At 36.5% G+C, this 14,266-nt stretch overlaps 1 protein-coding gene and 1 non-coding gene across 6 annotated transcripts in view; both read left to right on the top strand.

The window, feature by feature from the left end:
- Positions 1-14,266, top strand: part of Trrap (transformation/transcription domain associated protein) — a 120,760-nt gene that overhangs the window by 1,843 nt on the left and 104,651 nt on the right. For all 5 annotated transcript variants that reach the window (XM_026404197.2, XM_026404196.2, XM_026404191.2 and 2 more), the window contains exons 2-10: positions 428-590; positions 997-1,046; positions 6,652-6,762; positions 7,990-8,094; positions 9,411-9,494; positions 11,465-11,521; positions 12,078-12,203; positions 13,424-13,501; positions 13,674-13,762. In XM_026404197.2, coding sequence (XP_026259982.1) covers positions 491-590; positions 997-1,046; positions 6,652-6,762; positions 7,990-8,094; positions 9,411-9,494; positions 11,465-11,521; positions 12,078-12,203; positions 13,424-13,501; positions 13,674-13,762 — 800 coding nt within the window. In that variant the 5' untranslated portion in view covers positions 428-490. The remainder of the gene's footprint in view (positions 1-427; positions 591-996; positions 1,047-6,651; positions 6,763-7,989; positions 8,095-9,410; positions 9,495-11,464; positions 11,522-12,077; positions 12,204-13,423; positions 13,502-13,673; positions 13,763-14,266) is intronic.
- On the top strand, positions 702-913 carry LOC144257060 (small nucleolar RNA ZL1). Its single transcript, XR_013344372.1, has one exon. It is a non-coding gene; the product is annotated as a small nucleolar RNA ZL1 (small nucleolar RNA).

Raw genomic sequence — 14,266 nt, 5'->3', positions numbered from 1 at the left:
AATTTCAAATTTCAGTATCCATAAATAGTCATTGGAACACAGATGTTCTCACTCATTTAAATGTTGTCTGTGACTCCCTGCTGCCTACAACTGAGATGAGTAGTTGTATAGGGACTGCATAGCATAGCCACAAAGTCTAAAATATTTACCACCTGGTTCTTTGCAGACAGTGTTTGCCAACACCTGGCTGAGGGAAAGAAGAAACTATGGTAGGAAGGAGAAGCTTCTATTGCTAAAAAAAAAAAAAAAAAAAACCTTGTTCAGACAAAATGGATTTGGGTAACATTTTCAAAAGAGCAGAGGGACTAGTGTTCATTCTGGATTAGTACAGAAGTGTTTAGATGAATACAGGCATTTGGGTAAGATTTTCCGAGGTTGTGAGACTGTGCCCTTGATAAGTTGGCTAACCATATACTTCTTTTTGTAGGCTGGGTGAACTCATGGACCTTAAATTTTTCTTTTGAAAAAAGAAACCAGCTCAAAACTAAAAATGGCGTTCGTTGCAACACAAGGGGCCACAGTGGTTGACCAAACCACTCTGATGAAAAAATACCTTCAGTTTGTGGCAGCTCTTACAGATGTTAATACACGTAAGTTGACCCTTTCTGTCATTAAGAAATGCATCATTCATTTCAGTTCAGATGATGTGCACATTGAGATAAATAGTAACATCTACTCTGGTTTTTCTTTTTTTGCCTGGTGGAGAAGCAAAATGATGAGTAGTACTAGCTGGAGCCCCAAAGAGGCACGTGTGAGTGTGTATGTGTGTATGTGTGTGTGTGTATACCTGTATTCTTATCTGTGCATGCACACATATGTCTGGGAGTATGAATGTGTGTGGCTGGTCATAGGGAATTAGCTATGTGTCTTCTGTTGGGCCATGACAGTCAAACTGATAAGATCTGATTGCTTCTCTTAAATTATTAAATCCAGGAATTTTAGGAACATCCCTTAACATAATTTCAATTACCTGATGGTTTGTTTTGCCACTTACAGCTGATGAAACAAAGTTAAAAATGATGCAAGAAGTTAGTGAAAATTTTGAGGTATGAGCTTTTATTTTATATTTCTTATTCTCCTGTTTCTGCTGAAAGTCTTTTTAGTAACTCAAAAATCATTGTCTTTGTAACTTATTAACTTATTGTATGTCAAAACTGCAATTTGAAACTTTGTACACAATGTTCATTTTCTTCACATTATTGGTAATGAATTGCTCATTTCTCTTGAGGAATATTGTTTTGTTGTTGTTGTTGTTTTGCTTTGTTTTGTTACTGTTTTTTGTACCAGGGATTGAACTCAAGGGGACTCAACCACTGAGTCACTGAGTTGATTAAGGTCTTGAGGCTGGGATTAGAGGCTGGTATTACAGGAGTGCCCCACCTTGCATGGCTTTGTTTTTGTTTTTTTTCTGAGATTGGAAAATATCCATTCATCTGTCTCTTCACGTTCACTGAATATTTTTTGGTCATATCCAGTCTGCTTGATATTTAAAATTTTTAAGTTTCTTTCTTTGTTTTGTAGTATTGGGGATTGAATCCAGGGCTTTGCTCATGCTAGGTGAAAGCTTTACTACTGAGCTACATCCCCAGTCCTTTTCATTCTTTGAGACAGGGTCTTGCTATGTTGCCCAGGCTGGCCTTGAACTTGCAATTCTCTTACCCAGGTCCCCTGAATATTTGCAATTATAGGTGTGCCACCACACCCAGCTGTAGCTCCATTAAAATCTTAATGGAGGGGCTGGGGTTGTGGCTCAGTGGTAGGGTGCTTGCCTAGCATGTGTGAGGCCCTGGGTTCGATCCTCAGTACCACATATAAATAAATAAAATAAAGGTCCATGACAACTAAAAAAAAATATATATATATATATGTATATAAGAAATCTTATATGAGGGTCTGGGGTTGTGGCTCAGAGGTAGAGCACTTGTCTAGCATGTATGAGGCACTGGGTTTGATCCTCAGCACCACATAAAAATAAATAAATCAAATAAAGGTATTGTGTCCAACTACAACTAAAAAATAAATGTTAAAAAATAATCTTATGAAACCAGCTTTATGTATGTGGCCTATTATTTACTGAAACATTACTTGGTACATGACTCTTTATAATGGCTGCTTTAAAGTCTTTGTCTACTAAATCCAACATTTGGGCTGCCTATGGGTCATTTCACTTTCTTTTTCTCTGCATGTCTAGTATTTTTTTATTATGCAGTGGACATTGTGTGTGAAATGACATAGGAATTCTAGATTCTGTTATCTCCTGAAGAGTGTTGATGTATTTGTTGTCCTAGGCAGTTCAATTGTTAGGCTGATCTCATTTGTTTGTTGGGCTGGTCTAGAAGAGGCCTTGCTTTAGGGCATGTTCCTTCCTCAGCTGAATCTCTGAAGTCTGAGATGTTCTCATGGTATTAAGTGGGTTTGCGCACTCTCCTGAGGCTTGAACTCCAACATTCTAACCTTGTTAGATTTCTAGTGCTTCCATTTATTTCTCAATCCTAAAGCCGTACTTTAGGTAGTATTACCCTGTTTGTGCAGTTCAGCCCTCAGTTAAGGCCTCAAGGACTCACAGAAGGTTGTCATCCCCTCACCATCCAGTGGTTCACTTTTCTCTGGGGCTCTGCCTCCACAGCTCAGCAGATCTGGGCTCCACTTGGTCCGAGTTTGCTGAGTGTTATCAGGAAATTGTACCTGGGCAGAGGTCTGAGTGTTCATGGGGCTCAACTTGAGAATTTGCTTTCTCTAGAAATTATGGTCTAGTACTACCTCTTGTCCAACACCTGAAGAAAGCTATTTCCTATTTGGCCTAACTTTATGGTTCATCTGGGTTAGTCTAATAAACAGATGAGAAAGTCTTATTTTAATGTGTGGATAATAAAACCTTTCTTGGGAGTTGATAAGGTTAAGAACAATAAATACTATGTTTCTTAGCCTCTGCATGGTCTCTTTTTTTTGTACTGGGGATTGAACTCAGGGGCCCTTTACCACTGAGCCACATCCCCAGCCCAATTTTGTGTTTTATTTAGAGACAGGGTCTCACTGAGTTGCTTAGCACCTCGATTTTGCTGAGGCAGGCTTTGAACTTGTGATTTTCCTGCCTCAGCCTTCTCAGCTGCTGGGATTACAGGCCTGCGTCACCATGCCCGGCTACTACTTGGTCTTTTGGACTAATAAAGATTAAATAATGCTAGTGGGAAGCCAGGGGCAGTGGGGCATGCCTGTAACCCAGCTACTCAGGAGGCTGAGGTAGGAGGATTACAAGTTTGAGGCCAGCCTGGGCAATTTAGGAGGACCCTGCTTCAAGATAAAAAGGGCTGAGATGTAGCTCAGGGATCAAATGATCCTGGGTTCAATCTCCAGTAATACAAAAACAGAAAAAGAAACACCAGTAAGATTGAATTCTGTGCTTTTCTGTTTATGGTAATGGATAATATTTTAGTTTGTATTTGTTTTTTAATAGAAATTTTGAAGAACTTTTAGCTTTGAGCTGAGAACAAAATTGTGAGATATTTAGAGATCTAGCTAAGGAGATTTCTCTTTCTTTCTTTCTTTTTTTTTTTTTTTAATATTTTTTAGTTGTCGATGGACCTTTATTTGTATGCAGTGCTGAGAATTGAACCCAGTGCCTGACACATTTTAGACAAGCGCTGTATCACTGAGCTACAACTCCAACCTCAGGAGATTTCTCTTTTGCCCAAGCTACTAAAGCAAGGTGTTAAAAACTTTATATAAAAAGAGGGGGAAGGTAGAAAAGGATAAGTCTGCATTCTACATTTTATTGGAGGGGACCCTATGGGAGAATCATAGTCTGGCAAGTTTATTTGAGAGGCTGAAATCCTGGGGCATTCTCTAAACCTGCAGGAATAAACACATGTTGGCATGATGTGAGCTGGATTAAGGACTGGCCCTTTTGAGTTTCTGAGGATTTACTCTCCTTTTTAATGTATGACAGTGAGTTCCTAGCATTTTGGTCTCAGATGCGTTGATTAAATTAACATGGTTAAGTGAAGTAGTGTACTGGGAACTTTTTAAAATTGTGACTTGAAATCTGTGTGATATAAATACTTGATTTAAATAATTTCAGTTAACTGAGTTCTTTAAAGAATTAAATACTAGAATGATCATCAGCAGTTGACAAGATGTGTGTGTGTGTATGTGTATCAGTCCGTTTATCTATCCCTTCTCCAACCCCCCCAGTACTAGGGAATAGAACCCAGGGCTTTGTGAGTACTGAGCAAGCACTTTACCACTGTGCTACATCCTTTTTAGATTCTATTTTGAGAGACAATCTCACTTGAGTTATCCAGGCTATCCTTAAACTTGGGATTATCCTGCTTCTGCTTCTGAGTAGCTGGGATTATAGATGTGTGCCACCATACCTAGTTATCTAGCCTTAAGTGTTTTTTGGTTTTGTTTTTGTTTTTTAAAGAGAAATTCATATTTGAAAACTCTGTGATCAGTAGTTAGTGTGAGCTATAACGTGGATGTGCTTGACTTTCTGATAACAAGGCAGTTAGTTCTGCATCCTAATTTAGATCTTGACTCTTTTTCCTTGAATGCTTTTGAAAAAAAATTTGTTCTTTTTAGATATACATGACAGAAGAGTGTATTTTGACATACATACTCGGGGTATAACTTGCTAGGATCCCATTCTTGATGTTGAGTTATACTGGTCATGTATTCATAAGTGAATCTAGGGAAAGTTATGTTGATTCATTCTGCTATCTTTCTCATTCCCAGCTCCCCTCCCTTCATCCCCTTTTGACTAATCAAACGAACTTCTATTCTTCCCTGCCCCCGCATTGTGTGTTAGTAAGAGAGAACATTCTCAGATTTTGGTTTTGGGGGAGTAGCTTACTTCACTTAGTATGATAGCCTTTAGTTCCATCCATTTACTAACAAATGCCATAATTTGATTCTTATTTACTATTCGATAGTAGTCCATTGTGTATATATACCACATTTTCTTTATCCATTTATCTGTTGAAGGGCACCTATGTTGGTTCCATAGTTTAGCTCTTGTGAATTGAGCCACTATAACATTGATGTGGTTGCATCACTGTAGTATGCCGATTTAAAGTCCTTTACTATATGCTGAGGAGTGGGATAACTGGGTCAAATGGTGGTTTTATTCCAGATTTTCCAAAGTGGTTGTACCAATTTATAGTCCCACCAGCAGAGCAGTCTATGAGTATAGCTTTTCCCCCACACCCTCTCCAACATTTATTGTTATTTGTATTCTTTTTTTTTTTTAAAGAGAGTGAGAGAGGGGGGAGAGAGAGAGAGAGAGAATTTTTTAATATTTCATTTTTAGTTCTTGGCCGATACAACATCTTTGTTGGTATGTGGTGCTGAGGATCGAACCCAGGCCGCATGCATGCCAGGCGAGCGAGCTACCACTTGAGCCACATCCCCAGCCCTGTTATTTGTATTCTTGATAATTGCCGTTCTGACTGAAATGAGATAGAATCTCAATGTAGTTTTAATTTGCATTTCTCCTACTGCTAGAGATGTTAAAACATTTTTCACGTATTTGTTGACTAATTTTATTTCTTCTGTAAAGTGCCTGTTCAGTTCCTTTGCCCATGTATTGATTAGGGCTTTTTTTTTAAATTTATTTACTTTTTTTTTTTTTGGTATGAAGTTTTTGAGTTCTTTATATACCTGGAGATTATGCTGTATCTGAGGTGCAGGTGTCAAAGTTTTTCCCATTCTGTAAGCTCTCTCTTCATGATTGATGGTTTCCTTTGCTGTGAAAAAGCTTTTTCGTTTGATACCATTCCATTTGTTGATTCTTGATTTTCCTTGAATCCAAATGTTTCATAAAATGTCCTAGCTTTGGGATGAAAGGTGACAGTCCACTTGGGAGAAACTATTTAGGTGCTGTACTGTGGTGGGGGCTGCCCCCCATGTGGTGTTCTGTGTGCCTGGAGTTGGCTCTGGGAGACCGATGTTCTATTGCATAGATCAGGAATTGCAGTAGTTCCTTTCCTCTCCTGGGGCATCACTCTGCTTTCTGATTTCGCCAGTTTTTCTGTCCCATTGTTTATAGACTTGTCTTCTAAGATTTCCATACATGATAGTCAAAACTCCATTTTTTGTGAGTTAGGGTACTGGGGATTGAACCACATCCTCAGCCCTTTTTATTTTATTTTGAGACAAGGTCTTGCTAAACACCTAGGGCCTCACTAAGTTGATGAGGCTGTGCAGTCATCCTGCCTCAGCCTGCTGGTCCCTGAGATTATACGCATGTGTCCCTTGCCTGGCAACAACCCCCAAACTTTATCTTCTGCCCTGCATTTAACTGCCCAGATGCCTTGCTCACTAGCTTGTTGTGATGGTAAAAGTTTAACCCCTTTCTTTTATATTCTTCTCCCATCATAGTGAACTTTTTTTGTAGCCCTTTTTTTATACTCATGCCCTGCTCAGTACTTCTAATTTTAATAGTAAATTTTGTTCTCTTAAATTGGATTTCAGAAGTAACAATCATCCTAATTTATTTAAAACTTTATTACTACAAAAACATCTAAATACTCAGAATTATTGTTGGCTCTGTGAAAATGTTTTGTATTCCTTTGAGGTCATTATAAAATGTGAATTTGAAATGCAATATGAGCTTATAACTAATGGAGTTTTCTTTTATTTTTGCCTAATTAGAATGTAACATCATCTCCTCAGTATTCTACATTCCTAGAACATATCATCCCTCGATTTCTTACATTTCTTCAAGATGGAGAAGTCCAGTTTCTTCAGGAGAAACCAGCCCAGGTAACCTGTTAAAAAGTATCAGAGGAAAATGTCATGCTGTGGGCTTGCAAACATTTATGAAGAAAACAATTCAGAAAACTTAGGGTTTCACTGAAAATTAAAAGTTTTGTCATTTTTGGATAATTTGGTCAAGCCCATTTCCTCCTCAGGTTTGGTTTTGTCTAGGCTTTTTTTTTTTTTTTTAACTATGTACTGAACTCAGGTGCTTCGCCACTGAGCCACATCCTCAGGGTCTCATTAAATTGCTTATGGCCTTGCTAAGTTGCTGAGGCTGGCCTTGAACTTGTGATCCTCCTATCTCAGCCTCCAAAGTTGTAGGGATTACTGTGCTCTGCCAGGCCATTTCTTTTACAATTTAAATTATTTCTGTTTGCCAGTTGGTAATGTATATTTGTTCACTGTGTTATTTTTCATTTTTTTGGTGGTGCTGGGGATTGAACCCATGGCCTTGTGCTATCTATGTCAAACATGTATCAAGGAAAAAAATTAATTGAATGATACCAATTTCCACACCTATTACCAATGCTAATCTTATTAAATTTCAGTTCTTATGGCTAATTCCATTTTCTCTCTGCAGTCCCATTATTCACACCCTGTCTCCACTTGATAATTTTAGAATATTCCCACTATGCCACTTTTTCTATAACTATTTAGCTCTTAAAAATAAACTTAAAATATTGCCATAATATTCGTGGAAGTTTATTGCTAGAGGGAGCATTTTTGTATTTTACCAATTCAAGAACTTACATATTTGACCTGCCTAGTTGTCAGCTCCATAGGTACTAGAACCATGAAAGCTTAGTATAGCCTGTGGTGGAATATTCCTTAGGCACAAGGTGACAAGATTGTACCGTGTTATGGGAGCTAAACGGAGATGATGAGGGGAGGTTCTAAACTAAGTTCAGTTTACATTTTGCGCTTTCGTCTTAGATATACTCCATCTTCACCTGTTTGTGTCCTTTTGCTAGAAATACTGATACATTGTGAAAGGAAAGGTTAGCTTAGTTGATTTGGTACACAGTTGTAGAAATATTGAAAATAAAAAGTTTTCAGTATACACTTCGGCTAACATGTAAATAATTTACAGGACTCCTTCTAAAATTAGATCCATCTTATTTTATGGTAGTTACCAGTGCCGATAGCTGTGTGACACTTGTAGAATGTGAGACAATTAATTTGGATCTCTTGCATGTATTTTATCTTTACACTTTTATTTTTCTTTGCCAGCAACTGCGGAAGCTAGTACTTGAAATAATTCACAGAATACCAACTAATGAACATCTTCGTCCTCATACAAAAAATGTTTTGTCTGTGATGTTTCGCTTTTTAGAGGTAATATTTAAGAATTCTTATTATATAGCTATATTCAAAGGTATCAATGTGTTGGTTTTTTTTTTTTAAGTAAAATTTGCTTCTATACAACGATTTCCTTTTCACTGAAGTTCTCATTTATGTGAATAAAAATGTGTCGTGTGTTCACTTTTCCCCATTTCCTTTTAAGACAGACTACTTAACTGAACTTTTTTTGGTCGCTGGGAATTGACTAGACTTGGTGGAAAATAAGTTGGGTGGTGGTCAAAATATTCAGCACAGGGTTTGTTGGCACAGTGCTTTTTATAGTTTGTATTTCAAGCACAATGCTTTATGATAGTGGGTGCTTATGAAGAAGGTCATGAACTCTTGGGGAATCCATTTGATGCTTGTTGAATGAATCCCTAATATTATTTTCTTGCTCCTCGTAGTTTTGATGTGTTTACAATTTATTGTGTTTTGGGGCTCCTTGGAAAGATGATCTTTGGAGAGGGATAGAGTTGGATCGTATCTTGCCTCTGCTGTTTATTAGCTGTACCATGTTGGCCACATTGCTTAACTTCTCTTGAGTCTTTACTTCCTCATAGGTAAAATGTGAGTGGTACCCCTCATTTTTAGAACTTTCATAAAGTGCTCAGCCCAGGGTCCAGTCCATGGTGAACCGGTAGTTGTTTGTCCTTTCCAGGTCTTTGGGCAGTACAAGTATCCCTTACCTGAATGCTTGGGACCAGAAGTGTTTTGGATTTGGGATTTTTTTTGGGGGGGGGGGAATATTTTCATATACTTTATGAGAAGTCTTGAAGATACAGCCCAAGTCTAAATATGAAATTCATGTATGTTTCATATACATGTTATACATGTAGCCAAAAGATGGTTTCATGCAATATTTTTAGTGCACCTGTGTTTTGAGTATGACCCCATCCCATGAGATCAGGTGTGGACTTTTTTGCTTGGGGCATCATGTCAAGTTTGGGATTTTGTATTTTTGGATGAGGGGTACTTAACCTGTATTTCCAAGTAGTGAACAGTGATAACTTTGGCCATTAAGACATTAGTTTATAGTGTGAGTTACCAAATATGCCAGTGTATCTAATGGTAGAGTGTCATTCTCATGCAGCTTACAAGTGGAATGCCCTTGATAATCTACCAAAGACCATGGACAGTTCTGTCTGGGACAGCTGGGTTTTATGGGCTTATGAATTTTCAGCAAGTTATATGTAATTTAGTTGACAGAGGGTGTGTGTGTCTGCATAAAATGCTTAGAAAATTGTTTTTTATCTTGAGATTAAAACTCTTCAGAAGTATAACTTTTTAAAAATGTCTTTCTTTTTTTAAAGACTGAAAATGAAGAAAATGTTCTTATCTGTCTAAGAATAATTATTGAGCTACACAAACAGTTCAGGCCACCAATCACACAAGAAGTAAGTTGTTTATCCTGATAGCATTTATAAAGTGTCAGCAAGTTCCTTGTACTGTGTACAATTATTACTTTTTAAAAGTTGATTGGACAATGTAGAAAATATAGCCCAAGTTGGAGGCAGTTATTTGTGGATTCATCAGGGGCTTTTAAAAAAAATGTATGTATCAATATCTTGCTGAATTTGCTCAGTAGTTGAAATGTATTAGCCAGTCAGGCTAGCAGGTCTGTGTGGACTCTCCTGGTATGTACACATCTGATGTTGACAAGGTGGGAATTCTGAAGTCCGTGCTGGATTTGGATCTAAACTAAGCAACTCTGCAGCTGAGTGACATTGGGTGAACTCATTGTCTTTTAGAGCCTTTTCCATAACATGGAGACATGTTCTCAAATGTCTGAAGATTTGTGTATAAAATTAAAGTTCTTAGCTCAGTGATTGGCCCCTACCTACAGTAGTAAGCAATAAACACACTGTCTTAGCCATAATTAAGAGAATATCTTCTCTGTGGATTATTTGGAAATTAAAAGCATAAAGATAAAATAGAATTCCTGACATCTTAGCAATATTTAATATCTTTGTGATTTTCTTTTCTCTTTCCCACTTTATATATATTTCACACATAATTCTGATAATACTGTATGTAATATTTTATGTTGTGATTTATTTCTTTCATATTATATGTAAACATTTTCCCAATCATAAGAAATTCTTGGGGCTAGAGCTGTAGCTCAGTGGTAGAGCACCTGCCTAGAACATGTGAGGCACTGGGTTCAATCTTCAGCACCACATAAAAATAAATAAAGGTATTGTGTCTATCTATAACTTAAAAAAAAATACTAAAAAAAAAAAAAGAAATTCTTTATAGAGTTATTTATTTATTTATTTATTTATTTTTCAGTACTGAGAATTGAACCCAGGGATGCTATATCACTGAGCTATATCCCCAGATTGAGATAAATTGACCAAGCTGGTCTTGAACTTGTGAGACTCTTGCCTTAGCCTCTTAAATAATTGGGATTACAGGTGTGCGCCACTATGCCCAACTTAAAAAGTTAATTTGTTTTTTTGTTTTTTGTTTAATTTTAAAATTTTGGTTCTGAGGATTGAATCCAGGGGTACTTTACCACTGAGCTACATAAATCCTCAATCATTCTTTTAAATTTTTTTGAGATGGGGTCTTCCTTTGTTGGTGAGGCTGACCTTGAACTTGTGGTCCTGCCTCAGCCTACCAACTTGCTGGGATTACAAGCATTTGCCCCCATGCCTGGCTATAAAGTTAATTTTTAAAGTGTGCATCATATTCTTATAGGTATCCTTTTTTTTTTTTTTTTTTAGATATTTAAGGTGTATTTACCTTTTACTTCTTAACCATTACTGAGCATCTTTGTTTATGGTTGGAGTTATTTTATAGATAAGTTTGTAGAAGTAGAGTTATAAAGTCAAAGGTTTTAATGCTTCTGATGTATACTGCTAATTTTAATTTTGGAAACTGCTAAGTTGATTTCTAGAAAGTTTTCAGGAGTTATGATTCCCTCAGTAACATGAGAGTCCTTCTCAAGTGTAGTGTATTATTTTTTGAAGGGCAAAATCTCTTTGCTCTTTTATAAACAAATCTCTGAAACAGAAACTTACTTTCTGTTTATTTGTCCTTTGCATTTATATTTCTTATTGTGTGTGTTCTTATCCATTGCTTCTTTTTATCATGTCTGACATTTTATTTACCTGTTTTACGAGTTCTTACACATTAAAACTATTAAAGTTTTTCTTTTAAAAAAATAGCTGTAGTTGGACATGATATCTTTAATTTAATTTTATTTTTAATGTGGTGCTAAGACTCAAACCTAGTGCCTCACATGTGATAAGCGCTCTACCACTGAGCCACAACCCCAGCCCTAAAGTTTTTCTTATTGAAAGCATTTTTTTGTTAATAAATTATAATGAATGTATTATTTTCTTTTTTTTTTTTTTTTAAGATTCATCATTTCTTGGATTTTGTGAAACAGATTTATAAGGAGCTTCCAAAAGTAGTGGTATGTTTTTACTATGGTTTGAATTTATTAGTCATATTTGTTTGTTGTTTCCTTATTCCAAAGAGAATTTGGAGTAGTTTGGTTGGAGAAATAATTGGGGGATGCTAATTTTAGAATGAGAAATGTGTAGTGATGGTTAAAACTTACATTGATAAGTCAACCATTCAAAAAAGGAGTTCTTTTGATCTTATTTAGCTTAAATATTTTCATTTTTTTACATTCTATGTATTCTTATTATAGCAGTATATTCTTATTGTAGAAATTTTGGAAAAAAAGCAGCAAATAAATCATCCACTATTTTCACTTGTAAGCAACCCTTGACATTGGGGTTTTTGTTTTTTACTTTGTGCATTTTGTGACTGAGCTCCTAGTCTTGAAGCCTTGGGGAGGTGGTGTGGCTTTTCAGTACTTTAGTATATCATTGAATTTTTTAATATATATATAGTTAAGAACACTTCATAAGCATTTTGGTTTCTTCCACTAAGTATTGGACATATGTTATTAAGGCATTTTATACTTGACTTTAGAACAAACATTTTCTATTCCTTTTGTGTAGAACCGATATTTTGAGAACCCTCAGGTGATTCCCGAGAACACAGTGCCTCCCCCAGAAATGGTTGGTATGATCACAACCATTGCTGTGAAGGTCAACCCCGAGCGGGAGGACAGTGAGACCCGGACGGTGAGTCTTCTCAGACTTCTGGGATTAGTTTTAACCTGGGGCTCCTCCACTTTGAATGAGATACTAATCTTTTAGGCCACTTAAGTTTTTTTTTTTTTTTTCATTAATCACCTAGAGGCATTTAATACACGTAAACCACTGTGCCTGGCAGAGCATCACTGGTTCTGCTGTGCAGCCTGGATGTGGTGAAAGTGAACCATTGGGTACCACTGATGCCAGGAAGTGGTCACAGAGACTTGGACTCTCATACTGGGAAGAGCAGCAGGCCAGGTTTAAGGGACTTTGCCTCTCCTTAGCTTTGAGTCTTTTGACATTAATCAAGTCCTTTGAAAGTCCCAATAAAATTGTAGTTCAGTAACTGAGCACAAAGGCTCAGCGGGCAGAAAGCACCAGATGGTGTCTCAGCATAAGCCCTCAAGTTTTCTGACTCTGGGAAAGTTCCTGAACCTTTGTTCTGCTCTTATCTTCTTGCTTATCTGAAAAACCTGTCTTGTGGGGTTTTGTGAATTGCTTATATTGTCTGTAGGCTACTATTTTGTAGTGCCACATAATGTAGTGTGTATTGGGTCTTTAATGTGACTTATGTTCATATGATTGAATTAATAATATTTTAATATTTGTATTTGTTTTACTGAAATGACTGTGTAGAATGTTTCAGTTTGTGCTAGGGTGAATGAAAGACTTTAAGTAAAATAAAGCTTTCACTCCTTAGCACTTCTTAAGTTGGAAACTTTTCTGTGTATCATTCTTTTTGTATTTCTTTTAATTTTCTTTGCTTGTCTGTTCACACACATTTGTATTTTGGGTCTGACATTTATCTATTCTGAGACTTTAATAAGATTACTCAATTATTTCCTTTATTTATCATAAATGTCTTTTGTTTTTAAATATCTTAAGATAATACTGCTGAATAAATTATACTTTTTGCTGTTCTTTTAAGTAAAATAATATTGGCTTAAAATTCTTCTTAGGTGATTTGAATCTCTTTTTGACATATTTTCCTGAAGTTTTTACTACAAGTAATTATGGCAAAAATATAAAAAACCTTTATATTAATGATAGTTCCATATGCTTTATTTTCAAAATAGTTTGGATCTTTTGTTATAGATATTTACAAAGATGTGTGTGTGTGTTTTCTTTATTTCGATGTGGTGATGCTTATTGAGGCTCTTGTAAATGCCACAGTGATAACCACAGTTCTTTCTCTTTCTGTTTTACAGCATTCCATCATTCCAAGAGGATCACTTTCTTTGAAAGTGTTGGCAGAATTGCCCATTATTGTTGTATTAATGTACCAGGTATGTGTACTGCTTATTAGTATCTTGGTTTTTTGGCAAAATTTTTTTGTAACACAGAGATGTATATGACGACGTACTAGCTAATGTACTGAATTCTGTAGTTTCTTTGGTATGCCAAATAATTTTTTTGTAACAATGCAAAAGCATGAACATTTGATGTTTTTGCTTTTAGCTCTACAAATTGAATATCCACAATGTCGTTGCTGAGTTTGTGCCCTTGATCATGAATACCATTGCAATCCAGGTATCTGCACAAGCCAGGTGAGTCGTCTTTTGATGGTGGTGTAGCTGACTGCAGCAGCACCTTTACCTTCAACTAATAATATACTTGCCGTTGTCATTCTTAAGATGTGAAAGTTTGCGGCATTAACATTTCGGTGAAATTATATGTGCTTTTGACTTTGAACTTGTGTTTCAGTGATAATAATCATATTTTTTTAGTTCCTTATTTTGAAAAGATAAGATGTTTTGGTTTCTGTTATCCTGTAAGTTTAGAAGTATGATTAGGCATTACTGCACTCACTTGTAACTGTGGATGTCCCAGCCTTTCTCACCTTGAAGACTTCAGCATGAGAACTGGAGTATTCCTTACTTCCTGGTGTCCTTTCTCCTGAAACCCCAAATCTGTGAATAGGCCAGCCATATTCATCCTCAGGGGCTTGTCTCAAGCTGTGGGGCATTCCTCCTTAGACTTGTCTTGACTTGCAGCCTGTCTGGCAGAGGTGTATGAGAGCAGGATCTAACGAGGAGTTGCCTCTAACAATC

The sequence above is a fragment of the Urocitellus parryii genome, chromosome 9 (genome assembly GCF_045843805.1).
Source record: "Urocitellus parryii isolate mUroPar1 chromosome 9, mUroPar1.hap1, whole genome shotgun sequence".
Classification (NCBI taxonomy): Eukaryota; Metazoa; Chordata; class Mammalia; order Rodentia; family Sciuridae; genus Urocitellus; species Urocitellus parryii.
The sequence above is the reverse complement of the archived record's forward strand: the minus strand, read 5'-3'. Positions and strand labels throughout refer to the sequence as shown.